The sequence below is a fragment of the Trichoplusia ni genome, chromosome 23, assembly GCF_003590095.1.
Source record: "Trichoplusia ni isolate ovarian cell line Hi5 chromosome 23, tn1, whole genome shotgun sequence".
NCBI lineage: Eukaryota > Metazoa > Arthropoda > Insecta > Lepidoptera > Noctuidae > Trichoplusia > Trichoplusia ni.
Window position 1 is genome coordinate 2,226,974 of NC_039500.1, and position 27,957 is coordinate 2,254,930.

General features: G+C 36.2%; 1 protein-coding gene across 1 annotated transcript; it reads right to left on the minus strand.

Moving 5' to 3' along the window:
- Window positions 1-630: 630 nt before the first annotated feature.
- Window positions 631-27,951, minus strand: LOC113504826. The gene is made up of 67 exons (XM_026887292.1): window positions 27,794-27,951; window positions 24,853-25,078; window positions 24,459-24,545; window positions 23,815-24,047; window positions 23,278-23,494; window positions 22,931-23,029; window positions 22,527-22,759; window positions 22,090-22,306; window positions 21,863-21,949; window positions 21,242-21,471; window positions 20,665-20,881; window positions 20,219-20,308; window positions 19,914-20,143; window positions 19,636-19,831; window positions 19,161-19,256; window positions 18,760-18,995; window positions 18,217-18,439; window positions 18,017-18,106; window positions 17,707-17,936; window positions 17,412-17,622; window positions 17,243-17,338; window positions 16,903-17,132; window positions 16,580-16,787; window positions 16,300-16,395; window positions 15,952-16,187; window positions 15,444-15,666; window positions 15,244-15,333; window positions 14,934-15,163; window positions 14,639-14,849; window positions 14,470-14,565; window positions 14,130-14,359; window positions 13,807-14,014; window positions 13,527-13,622; window positions 13,179-13,414; window positions 12,671-12,893; window positions 12,471-12,560; window positions 12,161-12,390; window positions 11,863-12,073; window positions 11,694-11,789; window positions 11,354-11,583; window positions 11,054-11,258; window positions 10,795-10,884; window positions 10,294-10,523; window positions 9,836-10,052; window positions 9,516-9,605; window positions 9,204-9,436; window positions 8,890-9,106; window positions 8,721-8,807; window positions 8,365-8,594; window positions 7,935-8,142; window positions 7,464-7,559; window positions 7,015-7,244; window positions 6,593-6,812; window positions 6,197-6,286; window positions 5,856-6,082; window positions 5,496-5,703; window positions 5,263-5,361; window positions 4,833-5,065; window positions 4,303-4,513; window positions 4,127-4,222; window positions 3,799-4,022; window positions 3,319-3,541; window positions 3,154-3,234; window positions 2,781-3,007; window positions 2,254-2,464; window positions 2,029-2,124; window positions 631-957 (listed from the first exon to the last, which is right to left on the minus strand). The coding sequence occupies exons 1-67, from the start codon at window positions 27,917-27,919 to the stop codon at window positions 743-745; spliced, it is 11,934 nt and encodes a 3,977-aa protein (XP_026743093.1). The 5' UTR covers window positions 27,920-27,951; the 3' UTR covers window positions 631-742.
- Window positions 27,952-27,957: the final 6 nt, after the last annotated feature.

Sequence of the window (27,957 nt, forward strand, 5' to 3'; positions counted from 1 at the left end):
CCTTAAAGTGTAACCAAATGAAAAGATGTAAAACACATTTAAGAGTTCAGTAAAGGAAACAGACAGATTTTTTTGTAATTCTACCATGTTAATACACTATAATTAGTTTCTCAATACAGCACTTTCATTATAGACGATCAGCGCAGCGCCAATAAAGCAGTTGTCAAGAAATTATAAGTAATTTTGTAGGTAGCTGCTGCATGTCCAGCCTACCTAATCATATAAAGGTTAGTGGAAACAACCTGTAGTATTTTGTAGATCAATTATATATTTTTATGTGTAGGTAATTATGCATGCAAGGTTAGGTATATCTTTACTTTATGGGGAAAGCAAAACAGAGTCCTATAGCTCAAAAATGTCATGCGGTTAGTGGCTTTTTTACGTAGTTAGTAGTAGATACTTAGCTAGTACCTATTATATGATAAAGTGATGTAAAAGCATTCTCCCTTTGACTTATAGACATTTGCTTGTAGTGTTGTAGACCACCTCTAGTGCAGGGTTGAGTGTTAATAAATAATGCTTGCTCTTGCGGTGTGGCGAATCGAACAGAAATAAATATGAAAGAATTTTAAAGTAGGTTGGTTCAGCACAGGTTTAGAGGGTTTCCTACTTATGAATAAAACAAACAAATTTATTATTATGTACATATAAAATATTTTTTATTCGAAATTACGAATAAATAACTTATAAAAAGTTACATGTCTTAAGACTATAACTTATTTAACTAAAATATATTTATTTCTTAATTAAAAGCTAACTGCAACAATGAACATACAAGTATCACAATAATACTGCTTTTGAATATAAATGCTGAACTGGGTTCTGGACATTCATCATGCTGAGGGATTTCCCTGAAGTAGTTCTGGTATAACTCTGGTCGCGCGGCTATAAGGGCGTTGACGCCTTGAGTGCCAGCAGCCGACATTTCTCTTTCACGACTCAGCACCCAGACGCTCACTGGAAAACAAAAAATGTTTTAATTGCATTGGGCAAGCATGATAGTTTAAAAACCATTATGAAAATATGGGTTTGGATAATATGATTCTTTGACGTTCCAAAAGTACTACTTTGTATTGAAAGGTTTAATTTTGATTCGAATTACTATACCCTATTCAACGAGCCATGAGCCAAAAGGTAAACAAACCATAAAAAGGATTCTTTATATGTCACGATTGATGTACTGAACTTATTTTATAAAAATAACTACGGAAGCATACACAGACAACATAAGAAATTATATTTTAGTACGAAGTCTATAAAACGTTTGTAATCCGTTCAGACTTATTTGAAATCAAATATCATAAATGCCTTAAATTATTTTCTTAATTTTAATTAATTATGAATTAAATAGTTTACATGTAAAAGAACCTAAAAAAGAAACTATTCTCAAACTTGGAACGCATTTTAATACGACTAAATGAAGACCACAGATAGTGCGAACATTTTACATCAAAATGTGACGTTTTTTCATCGGTCGGGTCATACCCGCCATCTTTACTGTCGAACAACTTGTTGATGTGAGAAATCCCACTGCAGACATTTTCGTTAAATTCATGTTGTTCCGTTGTTACTTTTATTGTTTTCATTAGGTTTATTATTTTGTTACGTTTAAAGTTATTTGTTAATTGTTTTGTTTTAGTTATATTGACGTTTTCGTGTAATAGCATAAGTGAACCTGAACCTGGGCCAAGCAATGTTTGTACTTTTTCTTAGATTTTTTTTCTTATTTTTTATTATCCTCATAGTTGAGTACCTCCTAACAGAACTTGAGCATTTATTTGAACATGTGAAGTATGTAAGATAAACTGAAACATAAATAAAATCATATAGTGATAGTTAAATGAAAATAAAAACTAAAATAAAAGTTTGGGGAACATTGATTTCTTTGTTTACACTTTGGCTCAAGCCCCGATGAATAGGGTATAGAGACATAATTTTAACACAATCTCAAATTTATTGGGTTGTAATTATCCAAATTAATCTGTTTTTTGACTGAGTTTTATAGCTGATATCCTTTTTTTAACATACCTTGTCTACGCCAGTTACCATCATTAACACAAGTGTATGCTACCGCATAGTTCGTGTAATCGGTGCTCAGAATTCGTATCGTCATAGAGTTCGAATCTGAAAGAAAAAAAAATGGCAAGATAAGTAGTGTAATTGACCACAATAACATCAATAAAATCATGATATAAGAAAAAAAATAGGATAAACATCGATGAGGGATTGGCATCACTGTCTATTCTTCTTTACCTTCAGTTTCAGCTTCAGACCAAGTAACAGTCAAAGTTCCATCGCTTGACGCACTGCCTGTGGCCTCTCTGGTCTCCAAGTCTTCGTTAACGACGAAATAGTCCACAATACTTAGTTCTTCAGATTCTGAGTTGTAGGTAAACCTAGAACCAGCACAGCTGCGACCCTGGAGTGGGTCGTACTGCGCGGTTTGATACCAGTTTCCTGCGAACTGTGAATGCAAGCCAAGTTATAATTCAGTATTAATTAGGTACTTCTCTTTACAAAAACGCTTAGGTAACAATGATTTTCAGCCTTAAAATATTATAAACCTATTTACAACATGTTTATCTATATTATTAGGATGATCCAGTTCTAGGTTCACATAATGAGGATAATATTTTCCTTATATTTGTACACTTAATTCTCGTTGTGTCTGCTTGCTCTGTTGTTGACAGGTAGGGAATGCCTCAAGCATTAAGTCCGCCATTTCACATATAGGTCGCCTATATATGTTCAAATCATAGATGTGTATAAAAATATCTTACCTCTACTGCGTCGAAGTTGGTTAAACCAGCAATGGTAGCATCACATTGACCAGGCAGTACGATTGGTTGATCAGTCTGTGCAGGGTAATGGAAGCAGGCCTCAGGAGACTGGTCTACGTTCAGATACAGCTCCTTGTACAAAACCTCATTTGCTTCGAGCTCCTTTTCAATTTCTTCTTCAGCAGCTTCGTTTATCACTTGAGTCTTGCTGTGCACTGCGCTCCATACTGAAATAATAAATCATTGCAATAATTTTTAGGTATTTTTTTTCTGATTGCCTTTTGTTCCGAAATCTTGGTGGAACTCAATGAATAAGTTAAGTTGATTAATGAAACCATAAATAAAATAACGATAATATTTAATGATAACTCACCACGTCTGTATTCATCACCATCGTTTTCGCACGAATATAACAGGGCATAGTTCTCGTAATCAGTAGCAAGTACCACAATTTCTGAAAAGTAAAAGGTTTTTTAGGTATCAGTCCGACGATAGATGATTCAAAGATTAAGAGTCAAAGTGGAATAAATAAAGTTACCTTGTACATTTCCGTTGCTGAAAACTTTACGTAACACGCCATCCTCGGTGATTGTAACAGTGGCGGTCGTAACTACGCCGTTGTTCACTGCGCCGCTGTTTCCTACGACGTTCGTATCAACGACCAGAAGAGTATCGCCTGATTGCTCGTAGTTAGAGCTAATACATTCTCCAGCGAATCCGTCTGATGCGTACCTTCTCATTTCATGCCACCAGCCAACGAACTGTAGACAAGTTATATTACGTTAGAGCGTTATTTTGCGGAGCTGATTGCTGCCCCATCAAAATTTTCGGCAATCGGAAAGTTGATATAGGACAACAAGTACTGCCTTATTTATTATTTATCTCAATATTGAATCGAGAATAATCTATAATAGAAGCTATGAAACAAAGTCCTCCAAAATCTGATACTGTCTCCAAGGTCGGGAGTCGTATCCAAATTTACGTAGGTTTGGTAGTTTAATAAGTGTTTCCAACTTACTCGGTTAGCATCAACTTGAATTCCCTTAACATCCCCACATTGTCCTCTAAAGCGTGGTGCCGTTAAAGGCTCACGTTCGGGCACGTAGAAGCACACATCGTCTTCTTGACTTGTCCTCTGATAGTAAATCGGGTTTAGACCTTGAGTTGCAGCAACAACTGCATCTATTTTCTCAATCGCGCCAGTACTTAACGTTTTATTTCTACTGAGTTTCCAACTGCCAACTGTGGATGAGATGAACAAAGATTTTAGGAAGTGATGAAAACAAAAACAAAAAATAAGTTAGAAAACAGAAATGTATGGAATTTAAAATTTTTAAGAAAACTACCTTGTCTCATTCCGTTGTCCAAGGTCTCACAGTTGTACACCAGAGCGTATGACGAGTAATCAGTAGCTAATACCAATAAATTGGATGCTCTGGCTTCTGTAATAAGTAAATGAACGATCAGTTTATCACCTTATCAATTGTACACAATTATGACTTAAAAAGTAATTTCAAATTACCATCGTTAACATTAAAGTTGACATTTAATGTTCCACTTCCATCTGCACTAGCGGTAGCTGAGCCTTCAATAGACAATAACCTTCTGTCAAGGACCTGGCTATTAACCACCTTAACGGTAGCACCCTGTAGGTCACTGTATACAGCGCGATTACACTGTCCAGCTTGAGTTGGTTGCGGGTATCTTTCCACTTCGAACCAGCGGCCCAAGTACTGAAAATAATTAAAAGTAAGCAAAAATTATAGATCGTATGTCAATTACAGTCTTGGGACGTGCGAAATAGGATATTCGTTATTAGATAACGTTCAAGGAATTAAATCTTAGTGTCGCTGGGGGCTTCACAAAGACTCGAGACAAACATTCATGGATCACACAAGCGATTGTTCTATGCTTGGATCCATAGTGGCTTTGGTGTGATGACCTTAACCACTCGGCTATTCGTGCAGTACATAATATATTTATCAAGTTAAAACTAAACTACGTAACGTTCAACTTAACGTAATATTAAAATATAAATATAAATATAAGTACCGCTTCCGCATCAAAGTCGGGGATGCCAGTTATATCGGGATTGCAAGGTTCTGGTAATTCAATCACATCGGGATTATCCAATACTGGGTAGTGGAAGCAAGAGTTGCTGTCTTGACCAGTTTCTTTGTAGTAGGGCTCATTAAGATCAATGTTGTCCGACACGATCTGGTTGATAGTATCCTGGACTGATTCGGAAAAGCCTTCACGTCTTCTGCTAAGTTTCCAACTGTAAACTGGAAATTACGAGGAACTAAATTAGCTAGGTATTCAATATAACACTGAAATATATATTATGAAGCATGTGAATTATCAAATAAATTAGCACGGACATCAATGGAAGATGAAATTTAATTTTGTCATGTGCAGCTAATACTAATTTCAACTATTTGCCATTTTGCCAACAGCAGTGTAAAACTAGAAAATTAATTACCTTGCTTCCTTTCCTCTTCGAGATCGAGATCCCTGCAGCTGTATAGTACCGCAAAATTGTCGTAATCGGTGTCCAAGACATACAATTCGTTGAATGGCACTGCAATTTGAAAGTTTAGGTTTATTATCTTACAAATATGGAAAGCCTGTCATTCGTTATCACGAACATCCCGAATAGCACTGTACTACAATAGTAAAGTGCGTAGAATATCTTTGTTTAAGTGATGAAATTACCTCCATCGCTTGTTACGGTGAAGACACCTCTTCCGTCTGTGGCCACAGTAGCTTGCAAGACGCTGGATGTTTGTATTTCATCGTTGACAGTCGTTTGGATGACGTTGAAAGTGTTTGTATTTTCATCTAAGGTAAAGCCGGACTCAGTACATTCACCATCTTGAAGGTCAGACGGGAACCGTGATGCTTCGTGCCATGTACCTTGGAACTAAAAACAACAATATTGTGTTTATGAAGAGTTTCAATACTCAATCATCAGATAGGAATAAAGGCACTAAGTTTTTTTTCTAAATATGTTTAGTGGCCTAGAACCTATGGAGGTTTTACAAAGAAGGCTGTATAAAAATAATAAATACTCACTAATTGGGCATTAAAGCTTGTCATGTATGGAATATCGTCGGTACATTTTCCGTACAACACGACATCGCCTCCGTTGTTGTCAGGATAGTAGAAACAGGCTTCAGGGGTGTGTAGCCTCTTAACATAGTATTTTGGTTGAAGGACGTCGACGTTCTGAATCACTTTGTCGATTGCATCGGTAGATGCAGAGTTGAAAGATTTTGTTCGACTTAATTTCCAACTGAAAACTGTTAGTAAAATTTTCATTAGAAGTTATGTAGGAATGACATAATTATATTTTAAGTGATTGGTGTGAACAAGGTACAAAAGTAATTTTAATTTGTATGGCGTTTACTATTTACCTTCTCTGGATTCCTCATCAAGGTTGCGGCAAGTGTATACAAATGCAAAGTTTTGGTAATCCGTTTCCAATACCCAATAATCTCTTTTAACTGAAAATAAGCAATAATACAGTTACAAAATTATCTTATTTAATATACGACAATTGATTTATTCTAAATAGAAAGGAGTGCTTTCAATTTTTTGATCGAAAAGCTGCATTTGAACCAGGGATGTGAAGAGAAAGAATAGAAAGAAGTTTCGCTGCATTTATGTAGCCTTTGACAGACTTCTATAGATGAAACGATTGTATAGATTTTTAAATTACATTTCTCACGACTCCCTAATGGAAATTCAGCCTTCTTTTGATATAATCAATACATTTGGGAACAAACAACACTATAATCAAATGAACTAACCGTATTCTCCGTTAATCAAGAAGCTAACTTCAAACTTGGCGCTTCCATCAGTTGTAGTTGCACTGGCAGTACCGGGCCGGGATTGCAGAAGTTGATTAACAATTTGTGTGTTTAATACGTTGAATGTATTGTCCGGGTTCAATTCGTAGTTGGCGGTATTACATGTTCCACTTTGGAAGCCGGTAGGATACGACTCTAAGTCGTACCATGTGCCTCTGAACTGGAAATTAGTTTTTATTGTTAAAATGTTTTCTTATGCAACATAAACAGGAAAAAGTATTGTTTTTTTCATGATCTCATCCAGATTAGTATTTGATAACTTTGTGAGATGAGATATAACATTTGTAGCTTTATGTATTTTTAAAATAACGAGATCTTTACTCAAACAAAATTAAATTAAACATCGGTAGTGAAACACATACCCTCTCAGCGTTGAATTGTTGAACGACTGGAATGTTCTGGTCACACTGACCGGGGAAGACAACATTCTTGTCGGGGTTTGGTGTTGGGAAATAGAAACAGTCAGCGTCCGTTCGGCCTATTTTCTGGTAGTATCGTGCGTCCAGTACATTGATGCTGTCAACGACTCGGTTGATCTTATTTATTGAATCTTGTAATAAGGTGTTCCTTCTGCCCATCTTCCAACTCCAAACTAAATGAAGAAGTAAAAAAAAGCTCGTTTAATTGTTTGATATTATAAAAGCAGAAAGGGAATTCTGTTCCATTGTGGGCAGTAAAAAAAATATGGAAGAGATAACGTATTGTTGGGCTTTTATTGTTGTAAAATGTGGTTAAACTTTAGGACTGGTCTAAGGTAGTCATATTTAAAAGTAGTTATCCTTGCGTGATTTTCTTTAGTTAAGTCACATACCTCTTCTTCTGTCATCCTCTAAGTCCTCACACGAGTAAATAAGTGCGTAATCATTGTAATCAGTGTCCAAGATCCAATAGTCAGCAGTTCCACTAGCTGTAAGAAAATAAAAACGATAGTAAGACAGCATATTTTTTTTTTAAATGGCTTATTTTCAGCACGACATGTCGCTCACATTGAGTTTGGCGTGGTAGCCATTGCCACTATCCGTGCATAAATTTATATCGTATCATCTACGTACTTTTATATTTTTTCCATTTAAAAACCAAAACTTTATCATGGAAGTTTTAACAGACAGACAAGTAAAGAGTATGCCAATATTGCCGGGGTTGGACTTGATTTCGAATCAAAAAGATTCCAAAAAACAATCAAAAGCTCATTACACGCAGTATAATACAGCAATAGTTCATTAAGCACAATTTTTTTAAAGTATTCCAGTGATAGGAATCAAGATAATTATAAAATACTTACAGCCTGGGAAAGTAACTGAAAGTTTTGCGCTTCCATCTGTTGTAGCCAAGACAGCGGATCCCGTGATTGTGAACAATTCTTGATTATTAACCCTCGCGTTAACCACAATAACGGAATCATTCGGACCTTCAGAGTACGTAGCTGTGTTACATGCCCCTTCTTGGAAACTAGTGTAGTACGATTCGAGTAACCTCCAATGTCCTAGGTACTGAAAATAGATACATAAAATCAAAATAATTTTCTTCGATCGGGCACCGTAACCATGAATGTCAAACTGCTATCCACATGTGATTGTCCTAAAGGGTTTCACACATAGAAATAAGCTTTGACAATAAAGGTAATTTTTAATTTTAACCGATTTCATAGTTTTTATTCCATTATTTGGCTATTAAAGCAATTAAAGTATTTTATAAAACCAAATTAAACTTACCGCTTCTGAATTAAACCCTTGTAGTACAGGAATATTGGCATCACAACGACCGGGGAAAATTACAGGATCATTGGGACCCAACACGGGATAGTAGAAGCAAGCGTTTTCAGTCTGCTGAATGGTCTCGTAGTAAACTTGCTTCAGAACATCAACTTTAGATATAGCCTCATCGATCTTTACATTGTCATCTTGAGTCAGTTGTTTACTTCTGCTGAGTTTCCAACTGTAGACTAAACAGGAGAAAAAGTAAATTAGGTTTTAGTCACTATAAATGTTAAATAATAATTTCAAGATATTTGATTTGATCGGTAAATATTTGTACTGGTCAGAATCGATAAGAAGTGATAACAACAAACCTTGTCTGTAATCATCTCTGCTCTTGACACAAGCGTAAACTAGAGCGTAATTTGTGTAATCCGTGCTCAGAACCCAGTAAGGTATAGCTGCAAGTATTAAAACAAAATTATTTACAAGTCCCCGATAAATATTTTATTTCCCAATTTATCAAAGAAAATAATAACTTACTTAAACCATTAGGCAGTTCAATTTTTAGTTTTCCACTGTTATCATTGTTATTGTAGTAAGTGACTTTGCTTTCTGATTTAGATAGCTGTGTGTTAAACACATTGAAGGAGTTGAGAAGGTAGCTGGTTGTGGAGTCAGGTGTAAATTCATGGCTGATGCATTGCCCTGGTTGGTTTTCCTTCGGATAAGCTTGGATTTCGTGCCAAGTACCTTTGAACTAAAAAAAATGTCAATAAGTAGCTAGTACTACTATTATTCAATATCGATATTTTTTGTATTCGATATTTTGTTGCTTTTATAAATTCTTTACTTACTTTTTCGAAGTCAAAAGCAGATACAGCCTGTATATTCTCATCACAGATGCCAGGGAACTCTACTGGTACTCCTGGCTGGTAATCAGGGTAGTAGAAGCAGCCTTCAGGCGACTGATCGCGTTTAATATAATATCTGTCATCCAAAAACTTATAATTGCCAATAATTTCGTTTATCTTTGAAGTGGCACCATCAGTCAAGCCTGCTTTAGTTCTGCTAAGCTTCCAACTCACAACTGGGGATAGAAAAAAAAACATTATTAATTTTCCAATTTTTTATGAGGTTAGTTGTAAATCCAATTTTAAAACACTTACCTGACATAAACTCGTCATCCAAATTTGTGCATGAATAGACAAAAGCATACGTAGAGTAGTCAGTTGATAACACCCAGTAGTCCGTAGTACCTGTTGAAATAAGAGAAGACTATAATTATAGTATCCACATAGAAGTTGTACAATATACTTACAATGTCTGACTTTAAAGTGGCATAATTACACTATCTAATGAATCTTTGTCCTTAAGTCTTTGTAAAATTCGAGCCTGGTTTGGCAAATTTTGTTTTTAAGTTACTTTGAAATATAAAATTCTGTCATAGGCGGGGGGGACTTGTGTTGTACTATGCAAAAAATCTTACCTTCAACAAAACCTTCGAAAGAGACCTCGAGTTTCGCACTGTTATCATTAGATGTTACAACTGCTTTTCCAACAATAGTGTCTAAGGTTTGGCTAATAACTTGAGTATTGAATACGCTGACGGTACTTGCGTCAAGCACATCATAGAAAGCATTGGGGCAGGAACCAGCTTGGAAAGGCATAGGATAAGATTCGATATCGTGCCAAAGTTTCAAATACTGTGGAAAAGAAAATTAACTTTAAGAACTTACATAATATATTACTAAATCCAGCCAAGCGCGAGTCACATTCAAGCGAAAATCGTACTGGTACTATAATATATATCTATAAAACCAAGAATTCTACGGTTCTTGAGATTCCGCGTTTTCCAGTGACCGAGGAAGTAAAATACGAACACCTACACTATCGAGAATTGTATGAAAATATCGGATTTCTTAAATTCACCAGGATTTGTCTTACCTTTTCAACGTCAAAGTTTTGGACAACGGGTATGTCATCGCGACACTGGCCACGGAACACCACTGGGACGCTTGGGTTTACCGGTGGATAGTAGAAACAATCGTTTTCAGTGCGTTTCACAGTGTAGTAATAGGGTTGGTGCAATACGTCAATACTGTTTATAATTGCATTAATCTTAACTGTTGCGTCTGGACTAAGAGTATCTCCTCGGCTCAATTTCCAACTGTAAACTGAATAATGATTTTTATTTAGTAAAATGAAGTATACGGTAGGCAATAAATAATTATATCCTGGGTAAATGGGCAAATGGGCTCTTAAATGGCCTACTACTTTAAAAATATTAAATGATCAGTAATATATTACGTATTTTCTCAAATAGGATTGTCAGTGTTGTAGCTTTCCAAGCTTATCATAAAACTTGAATAGAGATTAAATTAAGCATTGCAATTGCAATATCAAAATGGAAATAAGTAATAGTAGTGTACTTATAAATTAGTTTACCTCTTCTTTGGTCGTTTTCCAAGTCGACACAGCTGTACGCTAACGCATAATCTGTATAATCAGTGTCCAGTACGATGACTTCCATGGATTCTATAAAAATATTATTTAATTTAGCAAAAATATACAATCAAGAATGAGAAACATCTCACCTAATGCATTACTTTGCTAGAAGACACGAGTCTTCCCGCTGTCTGTAAGTGATTCGATCGAAACAGTCTTTTCGTAGGTTAGATACAAATATACCCCAAAAATTACTCACGACTTGGGAATGTGAAGAGGAGCTTGCCAGTGCCATCGGTACTGACAACACGAGCCGTTCCAGAAACGCTTGTTAGGGCCTCTCCCACAACTTGTGAATTGACCACCTGAAGAATGTTTCCTTGCACAGTGTACCGTGCAACGTTACATGTCCCGGTTTGGAAATCAGATCCATAGGACTCAATAAGTCGCCAACGTCCATAGTACTGAAAATATTTTGGAAATTTAATTTAGTTTCCTACTGATAATCTACTCTTTATTAAAAGAATAGAATCAGATTAAAGAATTAGGAATTACCAACCTTATTAATATCAAAGTCTCTAACACCAGCAATGGTTCGGTCACATTTCCCGGGGAGTATGACTGGAGCTCCGGCCTCTAGAGGAGGCAGGTGGAAGCACGCTCGTTCTGATTGGTCAACATCCTCGTAGTAGTCGTTGTTTAATACGGCTATGTCTTTGATAGCTTCGTTGATTGCTTGCTGGGCGGTCGATGTTAATGTCTTAGATTTGCTGAGTTTCCAACTCCATACTGAAATTTTGGATGTTTTGTCATAAAGAACGTTTTATATTGAAAGACGATATGTATCTACAGGATATAAGACTTGTTGAAGCTACTCTAAATGATCACGTATACGTTACCTTGTCTAAAATGTTCATTCAGCGGCAGGCAACTATAGGCTAGCGCATAACTCTGGTAGTCAGTGTCCAGAATCCAGTACGGAATTGCGACAGGACCTGTAAAAATATTTCATTTATACGTTGATGCCAAAAATATGTCCGGAGCATTAACTTTTGGAAAACGACATACCTGAATTAGTGTTGACGGTAAATGTGAACTTTCCACTACTGCCACTGGTTGGTACGAGGGTAATGGGCGCCGGTAGATTAAGAATCTGATTGTCTATATTTGATGACTGCACTTTGAAGCCATTGCCCTCTACTGTGAACTGGCGGTTTACGCACTGCCCAGTCCGGGTCGCCTCAGGATACATTTCAATTTCGTGCCACACGCCTTGGAACTGTGGAGTTATTTTAGTACATGTAATGATAAACGTTAACAAATACTGCTAATAAGAAATAAATTAAAAAAAAAAACATCTTCTTACCTGTTGCATGTTGAATTGAGCCATAGTAGCAATACTCTCATCACACTTTCCGGGGAACACCACTGGCTTGCCGAGTTCAGGTTCGGGGTAGTAGAAGCAGCCTTCTGGACTGTGATCACGGTCGATGAAGTACCTTTCGTCCAGTATAGGAATTGTAGTCATATAGTTGGTTATGGCGAGTGATGAAACTGGGTCCAACTCCTTTGTTCTGCTCAGCTTCCAAATGGAAACTGAAATAAACATTTCATTGTTCATGAAACAGCTCCAAAAACGCACATTAAATATAATTATTAAACTTATCACAACTTACCAGTCATGAACTCATCGTCAATGTCTCGACAGGAGTACGCAAGTGAGTAGTCCTTATAGTTGGTGGTTAGAACCCAGAGGTCTGTCGCAACTAGAAACGAAAAGAAAAACATAAGATGAATGCCATTTTATATAGAACAATCACATGAAACACATGAGTTACTGCGCTCCATGAAGCTTAGGAAATATATCAGATCTCACCTGGAGTGCCGCCCACATTCAAAGTTACTTTAAGTTTTGCACTGTTGTCAACACTGCTCTCCAGCTCGGCTGTTCCCGAGATCGAGAAAAGTTGTTCGTTACGGACTTCTGAGTTGAGTACTTGGACGGGGCCCGTGGCAGGTAATTCGTATTCGGCGGTATTACACGAACCCGTTTGGTCGTTGACAGGATACGTCTCAACGTTATACCATGTACCCATATACTGTAAAGGGAAAATGATTCATTTGAAAGCTTACTGTGCACAAAAGTCCTTCTTTATTAAGTAGAGAAATTGTAATGATAAGATTGAAATAGCTATTTTTTTTCTGAATCTTTGAAAGTAAGAGAAGGTGGACTATGAAAAGCTAATATTTTGTCACGAGTTGATTATAAACGATCAGTTTAGACGGAAAAGAATAGCGCATTCCTATTCACAAAACTAGCTTCATTGGACCATCGATCGTGATAAACAGAGTAGAGGATGGAAACTGTAAAGTAGTGGACTTACTTCCTGAACGTTGAAGTTTCTCTCAACTGGTATGTTACTATACTGGCTGCATTGGCCACGGAATTTGACAAGCGTCGAAGGATCAACTGGTGGGTAGTAGAAGCAGCCGGTCTGAGTGCGATCTACTTTATAGTAGTAGGGATTGTGTAAAACGTCAATAGTTTCGACAATTTTGTCGATGTTGGAGACTGCAGTTTCGCTAAGAGTATTTTGGCGGCTCAATTTCCAGCTGTAAACTAAATAAACAAAAACATTTTTATTTAAATTTATCAAGATATAAGTCATAAATTCAGTTTGTCACCACAAATGCAAAATATTATTATTATATTATATCAAGGATGTATTTACCTCTCCTTTGGTTGTTTTCTAGGTCCACACAGCTGTATCCGAATGCATAGTTTGTGTAATCAGTATCGAGTACAATGTATTCGATTGGTTCTGCATCTGAAACAATTAAAGTTTATGGTGATTATTATTATAGTCCGACAAAAACTATTCAGAGTATTTTTTTTTTCGTGATCAGAATTAGCCTCATTATCTGTAGTTTCTTTTAAATTCTTTGAAGTAATATTTTCCCTAAGCTTAATAGTAATTTAAGAAATATGTAATACGATATAATAGTACTTACTGTTAGATATTTGAATGAGAAGTTTTCCGCTGCCGTCAGTACTGCTCAGACGAGCTGTCCCAGAAGCACTTAAAAGGTCATTTCCAACAACTTGTGAATTGACTACTGCAAGAGTGTCACTGCTCAGCTCAGTGTATTCGGCGACGTTACACTGGCCACTTTGGAAGTCAGTTCCGTAAGATTCGATAAGACGCCAACGTCCAGTGTACTGCAAAAAAAGGAATTTCATTCAGTCTCCCACATGGTTTCTTTGTAAGAAGTGGTCTTACAAATAAATACAGCTAAAGTTCAATACTGTTCAGAATATTTCGAGATAGAATTACCCTTTTGAGGTCGAAGTCTTTAACACCAGCAATAGTTCGGTCACATTTCCCGGGGAGTATGACTGGAGCTCCGGCCTCTAGAGGAGGCAGGTGGAAGCACGCTCGTTCTGATTGGTCAACATCCTCGTAGTAGTCGTTGTTTAATACGGCTATGTCTTTGATAGCTTCGTTGATTGCTTGCTGGGCGGTCGATGTTAATGTCTTAGATTTGCTGAGTTTCCAACTCCAGACTGAAATTTTGAATGTGGTGTCATTAAATACATTTTATATTGAAAGACGATATGTATCTACAGGATATAAGACTTGTTGAAGCTACTCTAAATGAACACGTATACGTTACCTTGTCTAAAATGTTCATTCAGCGGCAGGCAACTATAGGCTAGCGCATAACTCTGGTAGTCAGTGTCCAGAATCCAGTACGGAATTGCGACAGGACCTGTAAAAATATTTCATTTATACATTGATGCCAAAAATATGTCCGGAGCATTAACTTTTGGAAAACGACATACCTGAATTAGTGTTGACGGTAAATGTGAACTTTCCACTACTGCCACTGGTTGGTACGAGGGTAATGGGCGCCGGTAGATTAAGAATCTGATTGTCTATATTTGATGACTGCACTTTAAAGCCATTGCCCTCTACTGTGAACTGGCGGTTTACGCACTGCCCAGTCCGGGTCGCCTCAGGATACATTTCAATTTCGTGCCACACGCCTTGGAACTGTGGAGTTATTTTAGTACATGTAATGATAAACGTTAACAAATACTGCTAATAAGAAATAAATAAAAAAAAACATCTTCTAACCTGTTGCATGTTGAATTGAGCCATAGTAGCAATACTCTCATCACACTTTCCGGGGAACACCACTGGCTTGCCGAGTTCAGGTTCGGGGTAGTAGAAGCAGCCTTCTGGACTGTGATCACGGTCGATGAAGTACCTTTCGTCCAGTATAGGAATTGTAGTCATATAGTTGGTTATGGCGAGTGATGAAACTGGGTCCAACTCCTTTGTTCTGCTCAGCTTCCAAATGGAAACTGAAATAAACATTTCATTGTTCATGAAACAGCTCCAAAAACGCACATTAAATATAATTATTAAACTTATCACAACTTACCAGTCATGAACTCATCGTCAATGTCTCGACAGGAGTACGCAAGTGAGTAGTCCTTATAGTTGGTGGTTAGAACCCAGAGGTCTGTCGCAACTAGAAACGAAAAGAAAAACATAAGATGAATGCCATTTTATATAGAACAATCACATGAAACACATGAGTTACTGCGCTCCATGAAGCTTAGGAAATATATCAGATCTCACCTGGAGTGCCGCCCACATTCAAAGTTACTTTAAGTTTTGCACTGTTGTCAACACTGCTCTCCAGCTCGGCTGTTCCCGAGATCGAGAAAAGTTGTTCGTTACGGACTTCTGAGTTGAGTACTTGGACGGGGCCCGTGGCAGGTAATTCGTATTCGGCGGTATTACACGAACCCGTTTGGTCGTTGACAGGATACGTCTCAACGTTATACCATGTACCCATATACTGTAAAGGGAAAATGATTCATTTGAAAGCTTACTGTGCACAAAAGTCCTTCTTTATTAAGTAGAGAAATTGTAATGATAAGATTGAAATAGCTATTTTTTTTCTGAATCTTTGAAAGTAAGAGAAGGTGGACTATGAAAAGCTAATATTTTGTCACGAGTTGATTATAAACGATCAGTTTAGACGGAAAAGAATAGCGCATTCCTATTCACAAAACTAGCTTCATTGGACCATCGATCGTGATAAACAGAGTAGAGGATGGAAACTGTAAAGTAGTGGACTTACTTCCTGAACGTTGAAGTTTCTCTCAACTGGTATGTTACTATACTGGCTGCATTGGCCACGGAATTTGACAAGCGTCGAAGGATCAACTGGTGGGTAGTAGAAGCAGCCGGTCTGAGTGCGATCTACTTTATAGTAGTAGGGATTGTGTAAAACGTCAATAGTTTCGACAATTTTGTCGATGTTGGAGACTGCAGTTTCGCTAAGAGTATTTTGGCGGCTCAATTTCCAGCTGTAAACTAAATAAACAAAAACATTTTTATTTAAATTTATCAAGATATAAGTCATAAATTCAGTTTGTCACCACAAATGCAAAATATTATTATTATATTATATCAAGGATGTATTTACCTCTCCTTTGGTTGTTTTCTAGGTCCACACAGCTGTATCCGAATGCATAGTTTGTGTAATCAGTATCGAGTACAATGTATTCGATTGGTTCTGCATCTGAAACAATTAAAGTTTATGGTGATTATTATTATAGTCCGACAAAAACTATTCAGAGTATTTTTTTTTTCGTGATCAGAATTAGCCTCATTATCTGTAGTTTCTTTTAAATTCTTTGAAGTAATATTTTCCCTAAGCTTAATAGTAATTTAAGAAATATGTAATACGATATAATAGTACTTACTGTTAGATATTTGAATGAGAAGTTTTCCGCTGCCGTCAGTACTGCTCAGACGAGCTGTCCCAGAAGCACTTAAAAGGTCATTTCCAACAACTTGTGAATTGACTACTGCAAGAGTGTCACTGCTCAGCTCAGTGTATTCGGCGACGTTACACTGGCCACTTTGGAAGTCAGTTCCGTAAGATTCGATAAGACGCCAACGTCCAGTGTACTGCAAAAAAAGGAATTTCATTCAGTCTCCCACATGGTTTCTTTGTAAGAAGTGGTCTTACAAATAAATACAGCTAAAGTTCAATACTGTTCAGAATATTTCGAGATAGAATTACCCTTTTGAGGTCGAAGTCTTTAACACCAGCAATAGTTCGGTCACATTTCCCGGGGAGTATGACTGGAGCTCCGGCCTCTAGAGGAGGCAGGTGGAAGCACGCTCGTTCTGATTGGTCAACATCCTCGTAGTAGTCGTTGTTTAATACGGCTATGTCTTTGATAGCTTCGTTGATTGCTTGCTGGGCGGTCGATGTTAATGTCTTAGATTTGCTGAGTTTCCAACTCCAGACTGAAATTTTGAATGTGGTGTCATTAAATACATTTTATATTGAAAGACGATATGTATCTACAGGATATAAGACTTGTTGAAGCTACTCTAAATGAACGCGTATACGTTACCTTGTCTAAAATGTTCATTCAGCGGCAGGCAACTATAGGCTAGCGCATAACTCTGGTAGTCAGTGTCCAGAATCCAGTACGGAATTGCGACAGGACCTGTAAAAATATTTCATTTATACATTGATGCCAAAAATATGTCCGGAGCATTAACTTTTGGAAAACGACATACCTGAATTAGTGTTGACGGTAAATGTGAACTTTCCACTACTGCCACTGGTTGGTACGAGGGTAATGGGCGCCGGTAGATTAAGAATCTGATTGTCTATATTTGATGACTGCACTTTAAAGCCATTGCCCTCTACTGTGAACTGGCGGTTTACGCACTGCCCAGTCCGGGTCGCCTCAGGATACATTTCAATTTCGTGCCACACGCCTTGGAACTGTGGAGTTATTTTAGTACATGTAATGATAAACGTTAACAAATACTGCTAATAAGAAATAAATAAAAAAAAACATCTTCTAACCTGTTGCATGTTGAATTGAGCCATAGTAGCAATACTCTCATCACACTTTCCGGGGAACACCACTGGCTTGCCGAGTTCAGGTTCGGGGTAGTAGAAGCAGCCTTCTGGACTGTGATCACGGTCGATGAAGTACCTTTCGTCCAGTATAGGAATTGTAGTCATATAGTTGGTTATAGCGAGTGACGAAACTGGGTCCAACTCCTTTGTTCTGCTCAGCTTCCAAATGGAAACTGAAATAAACATTTCATTGTTCATGAAACAGCTCCAAAAACGCACATTAAATATAATTATTAAACTTATCACAACTTACCAGTCATGAACTCATCGTCAATGTCTCGACAGGAGTACGCAAGTGAGTAGTCCTTATAGTTGGTGGTTAGAACCCAGAGGTCTGTCGCAACTAGAAACGAAAAGAAAAACATAAGATGAATGCCATTTTATAGAGAACAATCACATGAAACACATGAGTTACTGCGCTGCATGAAGCTTAGGAAATATATCAGATCTCACCTGGAGTGCCGCCCACATTCAAAGTTACTTTAAGTTTTGCACTGTTGTCAACACTGCTCTCCAGCTCGGCTGTTCCCGAGATCGAGAAAAGTTGTTCGTTACGGACTTCTGAGTTGAGTACTTGGACGGGGCCCGTGGCAGGTAATTCGTATTCGGCGGTATTACACGAACCCGTTTGGTCGTTGACAGGATACGTCTCAACGTTATACCATGTACCCATATACTGTAAAGGGAAAATGATTCATTTGAAAGCTTACTGTGCACAAAAGTCGTTATTTCTTATGATAGAAAATTGAAATAACTACTTTTTTTCTGAATCTTTCCACTTTTGTCTTACTTTCAAGAGAAAAGTGGAGAGTGAAAAGCCAATATTTTGTCATGAGTTGATTATAATCGATCAGTCTAGACAGAAAAGAATAGACGGTCTCGCATTCTTATTCACAAAACTAGCTTCGTTGGGCCATCGATCGTGATAAACAGAAATAGAGAAGGGAGTTCTTTGGTCTGCAGTAGAGGATGGAAACTATAAAGTAGTGGACTTACTTCCTGAACGTTGAAGTTTCTCTCAACTGGTATGTTACTATACTGGCTGCATTGGCCACGGAATTTGACAAGCGTCGATTGATCCACTGGTGGGTAGTAGAAGCAGCCGGTCTGAGTGCGGTCTACTTTATAGTAAAACCGATTGTTTAGTACTTCAATGCTGTTAACGACTTCGTTAATTTTGGAAATTGCGGTTCCCGATAATGTATTTTGTCTGCTTAGTTTCCAGCTGAAAACTGAATAATGAACATTTCTTTAACGTATACATTTTGATATAGATGATATTTTTCTTCATATGGATAGAATATAATAATAATTCCTCTGACAGAAATAGCAATTAATATCAGAGGTAGGAGTCGTAAATCTAGTTATAAGAAAATGTCATGTAATTGTAAACTTACTTCTCCTTTCATTTTCATTTATGTTCGTACAACCATAGGCAAGTGCGTATGATGTGTAATCAGTGTCCAGTACAATTAACTCAAACGATCTATTACCTGAAACAAAAGTCGGTTAAGTGAGTTTTATTTTTAAAGAGATCATGATTCGACCAGTAATCTTGATACTTTATTCATTACATATGTTTAAACTAGCTGACCCAGCAAACGTTATTTTGTCTAATTAATTATTTCTAGTTGTAGGTATGTGTTTTTTAAAAAATTATAAAAAATAAAAACAAAAAAATTCGTCCAAAAATAAAACATTTTTTTTTAGTGTGAGCAACCCTTAACACTTAGGGGTATGAAAAATAGATGTTAGTCGATTCTCAGCCCTACAGATTACGCATATAAAATTTCATAAAAATCGGGGAAGTTTATATATTAGAAGATAAGACCTGTTTTAGCCATTAAAATATAAAATTTATCTATAACTCACTTATCGTGACGGTTAGTTTTCCATCTCCATTGGCACTAATGGCCGTAAAAGACCTAGTTTCTAGTTCTTGATTTCTAACTTGAGAGTTTACTATTGTCATAGTGCGACTATCGACGAATGTGTACTCAGCTACGTTACATGTTCCCGACTGTCGGTATGTTGCATAACTTTCAATTAAACGCCAGCGACCAGAAAACTGCAAATAAGACATTTATCAGTTCAGAGTCAAGTATTAGAGCAAAAGACAAATTGTTTATCAAGCAAAGTTAAAACCTCACCTTCAAGGTGTCAAAACCTGCTATGCCCTGTATGTTCGTGTCACATTGACCGGGTAGAATAATATCATCACCAGGGTTAAGTTCTGGCAAATAGGCACATGCACTGGTTGTGTGGAGAACAGTTTGATAATACCGTTGGTCTAATACAACATTATTTTGCATCAAGTTGTTTATATTTGTGATAGCTGATGGAGACAGGGTTCTTGTTCTGCTCAGTTTCCAACTCCAAACTGCACAAAAAATATTTGTGGTTAAATACACGTAATAAATCAAATTCACTTTATTGCACTAAGCAGCATACTCACTCTTTCTGTAACCATTGTCATTTTGGCAACTGTAAGCGAGTGCATAATCATTGTAGTCTGTCCCTATTACCCAGAAGGGTATGGTTGTATCTGGAAAAATAAAAGTAAATAAAGTAAAGAGGTATTAAAAGAACATTATAGATAAAAAATATCAATTTCGAGTTATAAGGCTCTTATTTAGTCCTCTTAGGATAGGAGGTAAAACAATCTATTGTCCAGTGGGAAATCAGGTCGCTTGAAAAAAAAAAACGAATGTGGCGACTATATATTCGTCACAAAAGTCTGCTATTTATGAAGACAGTTTTAGATATAGGGGACGCATTAAAGAAATATTATTTCCATTCCTTAAATAAATACGAGCAAAAAGTTATGTCTGGAAATGCCGTTTTAAATTCTATACAGGAGTCGGGTAATTTCATTAAAGATAAAAGGTGTCAAGAGCTCACCTGGTCCGTTAGCATTTGGAATTGTAAGAGTCATTTTCCCATCATTGGTAGGGCTCCTAGTTAAAACTCCTCTAAGAGGGGTGACGAATTGGTCATAGATAGAGTATGACTCCACGTTGTATCCTGTGGTTCCAGATGGAATGAATTCGTGGGAAATGCACTGTCCAGGTTGTAGGGATTTTGGGTATGATTCTACTTCATACCATGTTTTGTCGAACTAAAATATAAAGATGACATTAAATAAGTTTGTATAATTGTAATGTTATCAGAGTAAAATGAAAATAAAAAGAAAATTCAAAACTTGTGTATGTATGTCTCTAAATGAGTCAACGTCGCTCGTTAACAGAAGAATTGTTTATTTTTTGTATGTTAAGCTTTTTTTCTATTATTTTGTATTCATATATTTTAAATAAAAATTAATATAATAAGAATTTGATTATCATTAAACATAGCTAAGAACTACGAGGCTTGTCTATGTTAGGAAAACATGCGAATAAAAGGGCGGCCTGAATCGTAGATGACAAATATGAAGAATCCATTTGTCTCGAGGATAAAAAATGACTAAACGATAACGTACTGCTCCGAAGTCCAGGTTCGCAAGAACAGGTACATTGTCATCGCAAGAGCCGGGGAATCTGACAGTGACTCCCGGTTCTGCTTTGGGGAAGTAGAAACAGTCTTCAACTGTCTGCGGCATGCGCTCGTAGTAGCGCTGATCCAGAACTGACACTCTATCTATAACCTCGTTGATTGCCCTGATTGAGTCTTCATTAAGCTCTTTTGTTTTACTCAGCTTCCAACTGACCACTGAAAATAAATTTTGTTATTAATACGACCTGACAGTTGTACCTAAGACATGGTGGTCAATGCTCGTTCTTTCTATTATTGGAAGGATCCTTTGACGCTTAACCACAGCATTTAAATAAAATAATAAAAATAGTAAATTATTGAAATAAAAAAATCCTATACAAATTCCACACAACGCTATCTACTATTAAAGTAAGTAAAGGTTGTATTTTGAGTACTACACAGCGGATACACTTACTACTAATACATTTTTCTACGTCGTAATATCACACTTAGTTTTTTTGTAATGACAATCTGCAACTTATGTAGATCTCATATTCCTTTAGGCTAATAGAAAACTCATGTCATATCGTACGTTTAGAACATTAAGATATTTTGAACACAATATTACCTCTCATCTCGTCCTCATTTATGTTTGTGCAGGAGTACGTAAAAGCGTAGTTCTGGTAGTCTGTAGCCAATACCCATAGCAAAAACGCTGAAAATGTGCATAAATACTTATTAAAATATATTTTTTTTCCATTATTACACTGAATAATGATGCTTTAAATGATCCAAAATGATCGTGATGTTTTTTTCCAAATGCTGACCATACAAAATTCAAGCTTGCGAACTTACGAGTAGGAGAGCTTGGGAAGGTCACTTCAAGTTTAGCAGTTCCATCATCAGATGCTAGGACTGCCACTGCACTGGCAGTTAGCAGTTCTTGTCCGACGACATGAGAGTTGACAACATTGACTTTGTTATCAGTGGTCAATTCGTAAAATGCATTACTGCAAGTTCCACCTTGCGATGACGCTGGGTACATTTCGATAGTATTCCATGTTCCCATGAACTGAAAAATACATATTTATATATTTTTATCTGATTTGAAAAAATCTCTCAGTGTTTTTAACTTATTGAAGAAAATTATTTGAAGAGTGGAGCAGTTATTATATATGTTACACAAACGGGGAGTGTGAGTGCCCTCTAAAACTGTTAGTGTGAATAAAAAAATACTTTTATCTTCATAACTATGGAAAAATAGTTTTTAAATAAAGTATCTTGAAACTTACATTGCCAACATTAAAACTACCCATAGCTTGGACGTTAACAGATTCGCATTGTCCTCTAAACACAACAGGCGTGTTTTCTACTGGGTTCGGATAGAAGAAGCATGCTGAATCAGACTGATCAGTAATCTGGTAGTATTTTCTATTCAGTTCCACCACGGAATCGATAGCTTTGTTTACAGCATCTTCTGACTCTTCTGGCAAACGACGCGACCTGCTTAGTACCCAACTGAAAACTGAAGAAGACGGAAAATTAAGACACGTTTAGTCCTCGAAATGCACTGAAACAGGTTTCAATAGCTACCTGTCGCCAATTTACACACGAATTTGAATTAACAGAGACTGACTGAAGTTTTAGTTTTCTTTGCTATAAGTTACATTTAAATGAATAGCGAATTGTTATTTACCTCGTTTTTGGTTCGTTGCAGGTAGATTCACACAAGCATACGCAACTGCGTATTTTTTATAATCAGTGTCTATGACCCATAAGTCTTGAGTCGCCGTACCTGTAAAAGTGAAAAGAAAATGTTATGACAAATTTAAAATACGATGAGAACATAATTATATTTAAAATACTAGTAATTCATGCTTATGAGGAGAAACTAGAATGAAATAATGAAAGTTGTTATTCAGAAAGGTTGTCAGGAGGGTTACTACCTTAGACTATGAGAACATCATCAATAAGTAAAAAAATAATATTAAAAGGTCCTGTGAAAGGGTACATATAAAAAAAAATTAAAGGTTAAGTACTTACCACCAGTCGAAAGATTCAGGGTAACTGTTAATTTACCGCTGTTATCATTAGTACTAGGAGTTGCTTGACCAGTGATGGAGACGAGTTCTCCATTGCGGACTTCGCTGTTCAGTACACTGACCACTCCATTGACAGGAGAAGAATATTCGGCTCTGATACATGCCCCCTGGTTGTGATCGTTGTGGTATTTCGAAATTTGGTGCCATAGCCCTGTGAACTGAATTTAAAAATTATTTGATAACTACCTACATAGTTATGATTCAAGGAAGATATGGACTGAAAATATAACGAGAATCGTATTAATTTATTTTAATTTAAGTTTACAGCGCTGCCAAAACACTTATCTTTTAGATTATGTAACTAAAATTTTCCTTGAAAATTAATATAGCACATTTGGGTAAAATAATAATATAAACTTAAATAAGACTACACAACTTACGAAAAATAAATAAGATTGGCAGAGGACATAATATCCTAAAAAACCATGACCTAGTATTTAAATTTCCGTTATTATTTCCCTATCACTTTCATACTTACATCAGCTACGTTGAAGTTTTGGACCACAGGTATAGTCTGATCACATTGTCCATCTAAAAGAACCGGCTGATTAGGTCCAATAACGGGCAATTTGACGCAGTCATTCGGAGTGTGACTCACAACTTCTAGTTGTTCCAGACTGATGTCAAATAAGTTGTTCAGAGCTGTGTTGATGAGGTTTACGGGCAATCCACTGGGGAGATGGTTCTGTTTACCGAGGACCCATATGTGAACTGGAAATAAAGAATATTTTTTTTAAATTAAAAATAATATGCAATTTTAATCGCAGATTTTATCTCTTGCGTTGGTTTTTGATAGCGATGTTGAATGATGATTGTCATGTTTTTGTAGCTTTAATTAGTTTTAATCATTTAAACTGTACTTTTATAATGTAATTTCATTCTTTTTTAATAATGCTTACTGACTAGGACAGAATGGAAAAGCGTCAAATACAACATACATTATTTATTGTACAATTGTCTGAACTAGATCTACTAGTACGATACTATACCAAGACCTGACAATTTATCTTTCTAATTGTTCGCTGATATATATATAGTAAAAAAATGTCATAGAACTACTTGCTTAAGTATTCACAAAATTCTAGTGTTATTAATAACCACGTTCAAAGGATATAAACTCACCTCTTCTCCTATTTTGTGGCAAGTTTTCACAAGAGAATGTTAAAGCCACTGTTTCAAAATCTGTTAAACGAACCCAGAACTGCTTAGCTGAAAAGAGAAAACATTAATGTTATTACGATATTTTACGTTTTTTATTAGTATTTTCAGTACGTTTGTTAACCAACGCATTTGTTTTTTTTTTGTTCACGTAAAATTCTTGATAGTTATTTCTAAGTAAACGATTTGTCAATTTTAGTTTTAATACAATTCAATTTTAGTTTTACGTCATAAATTTGAAAGAAAAAATATGAGTAAGCATAGATTCAAGCAAAATAAACTAAATTCAATTTATGAAATCACTGCTCTGCCATTTTGAATACCTACTCATGTTCGTGAAGAAGTCAAAAATACTTACCATTAGGGAAGGCAGAGAGAGAGAGACTCAGTTTCGCTGAACCATCTTCAGGCACAGTAATCGTACCAGTAGACTCCTCAGCAAAATTGTCGTTGACAGAATCATAGAGCACATTAATGATATTGCTGCTTTGTGGGTTCTGGTTCCTTGTCAGGTGGAAAGCAGCACATTTTCCTTGATTGTGCGGGTTTGCAGTTCGGCGTAGCTCATACCACGTACCTAGGAACTGTAAATTCAAGTATTTAATATATGGTTCATAAAATCATTATAACTTTCGATTGAAATTAACCTATGGGATAAACCTCCTAGATAGGAACCTAGATAGCGACCCTCAATGGGCGGTGGATCTAAAAACTTTAAAGAACTTGAAACTGCTGTTATTCTAGTTGCTTTTGGTCAGTTTAGGCGAAAAAATAACAATAATAATGGATGTTAGGTATAGGCCCACTCCTGTTTTCTACCACTCGTTTGACATGAGCGTCCATCACCGTCACAAATTATTGCTTCGAAAACTAGTTCAGATATTATTCAATTGCGCAATTAATAAGACACCGATAGACTCTGACATCGCTGTAGTAGTTGCTTCGAGACAAAAATCACTTAAAATTGTTTGGTAAGCACGATAAATCAGTAACTTAAAATGCAAAAAGCAGTTTACAATTAATTTGCAACTGAAAATATGTTCTTCTGATTGTTATTCGTTAACAGGCTATATAGTTAAGGCTATAAAGCCCACTGACTCAGTTTTAAGTTCAATGTTAATTAAGAACTAGATGATGAAATGCAAAGAAGTGATTCGTAAATTAGAAACTTATCAAAGTTTCATAAAAATTTAATCACTTTTAAACGAAGTGAAAATTATAGATATTAAGGTGTTGGTATTCAAAGTTAACTCTTGAATCTAACTATGAAATAAATATACAAGATACTTTCAATATTTACAAAATCATTTTATCAAATTAAGGACTGCACGCAATACTTTCCTACGCGCGGGGGCAGAAAGTTCGGTGAACTGTGGACCATTCATGCCTGTGCATTGTGAAGCTTCTATGTCTCCGTATCAAATAACGATTACTACGAAAGCAACTCCATACAAATTTACATAGGTAGTATTATTGGAGGGATTTCGATTTAACGTTAATTTTACTTCGTATGCAAAAATTTTTGGAATGTTATAGACCTTATTAGGTAAAAAAATATCAACCATGGTTTACTAGTGATTAGTATCATAATTTTGCAACCCAAGCGAGACCCTACTACGCATCGTATATTGTACCGTCTTGCTTCCACAATTACTACAGCGTTAGGTACCTTAGATTCTCATAGTAGGCAGGTTTAGTATTTTTATTATAAATGATAATTTAGTCATATTATGAGATCCGTAATCTCATCGATTAATCAGGCGGCATTGGCAACAGCGTCATAGAATTTTCAAGGCTGGCTTATCATACTTTATTCAATAATATTAATCACTATTATTTCGCCGTCAAAGAAACCACTATCGCAAACAAAAATATCGCCAAAGATAGAACTTATGATAGTATCAAATATTTAATGTTCCAGAAAGTACCTACAGATAATTTTGAGATTATCTATTTGATTTAAAAATACTTATATCATTATATGCACCCCTCTGGACATTTGATATTTTTCAATAGAATGTTACCCCTACATCTTTGACAGTCGTTACAGGTAGTCAGAAGCTTGAAAAAGTATGACAACCAGTCTAACCAAGGGGTATCTTGTTGCCTAGGTAACTGGGTTGAGGAGGTCAGATAGGCAGTCGCTTGTAAAACACTGGTACTTAGCTGGATCCGGTTATACTGGAAGCTGACCCCAACGTAGTTAGGAAAAGGCTAGGCCAATGATATTGACGTCAATAAAAAAGGCTTAAATGTATGATGATGACAAGTCAAAACTCGAGACTTATTCAAACTAAATATCACTTTCAAATAATTAAGCGATATTAATCAACGTTGAAGATTGTAGAAGACTCTACTGGCTAGAGGGTCTGGGACTCTGGGTTGACAAAATAATGTGACCATAGATTCGATAATAAGAAAGAGAATTGCAGCGATTGCGCCCTTTAACAATTTACTTATAGATATAACCGGGGCCTCGTTTTAAAGTAATCTTATTTGTAACAGATATGCCGCTCTTTGCTGTGTGTTGCACGACCATAATTTAACTATAACCTAATACTAATATAATAGTACTTATATTATATTATAATTTAAAGAGCTACCAGTCAAAATATAATAAATCCCTTTGAATTTAATGTACATCCGGGTTGTTGAAGTTGACTATTAAATTTTACTTGACAGGAAATTCATCTATTGTCAATATTGTTATATGTTCAAATGCTTGTTAAGTATTTATCATTTTTTTTAATACTATTCAATTGTGATTTAACATTTTTTATTTGAATGCTTTACTTTATAATTGCTAAAATAAATATTTTAGCATGAAGGTGTCCAACCTTCAGGTCATTGAATTCTGGCTCTGAAACGTAAAAATCTATTTCGTTTACCCTACGTAGTTACTATCTGTATTGATTAACAACGAATTAAGCTTGATCGATACCGATCAGATTTGGAAGTGTAGTGACCTATTTCTCTTATAACTAGAAATTGAGCTTCGCGAAAATAAAATCAACGCACTTGTTATTCGGAGCTTATAACCGATAATTTAAAAAAAAACACTTATGTGTTGCCTAATGTACTTTGTAATTTACTGTTATTTTGTGGCAAAATCCTGGGTTTCTTGGGTCCTAGGACTCGTGTCTCCCAGGAACTTCTAGCTACATATCATATAATCGATCAGAAAATTAATAATTATTGATCTATCGCTAAATGAACACTGCTTCCCACATGAGGAAATTTTTAAGCACATTTCACTTCACAATTGCCACCAAGTTTAACAAAATTATAGAATAGCTTACTTCATCAATATTGAAATTTTCCTGTAATCCCACATTTAGGTCACACTGTCCATCTTGATCGATTTGGGCCAAACACACACAAAATAGTCCAAGAAGACTAAAAACTAATAGTATATTTTTCATCATTATTTCATAGTTGATTACCGGCACAATGCAATCACCGA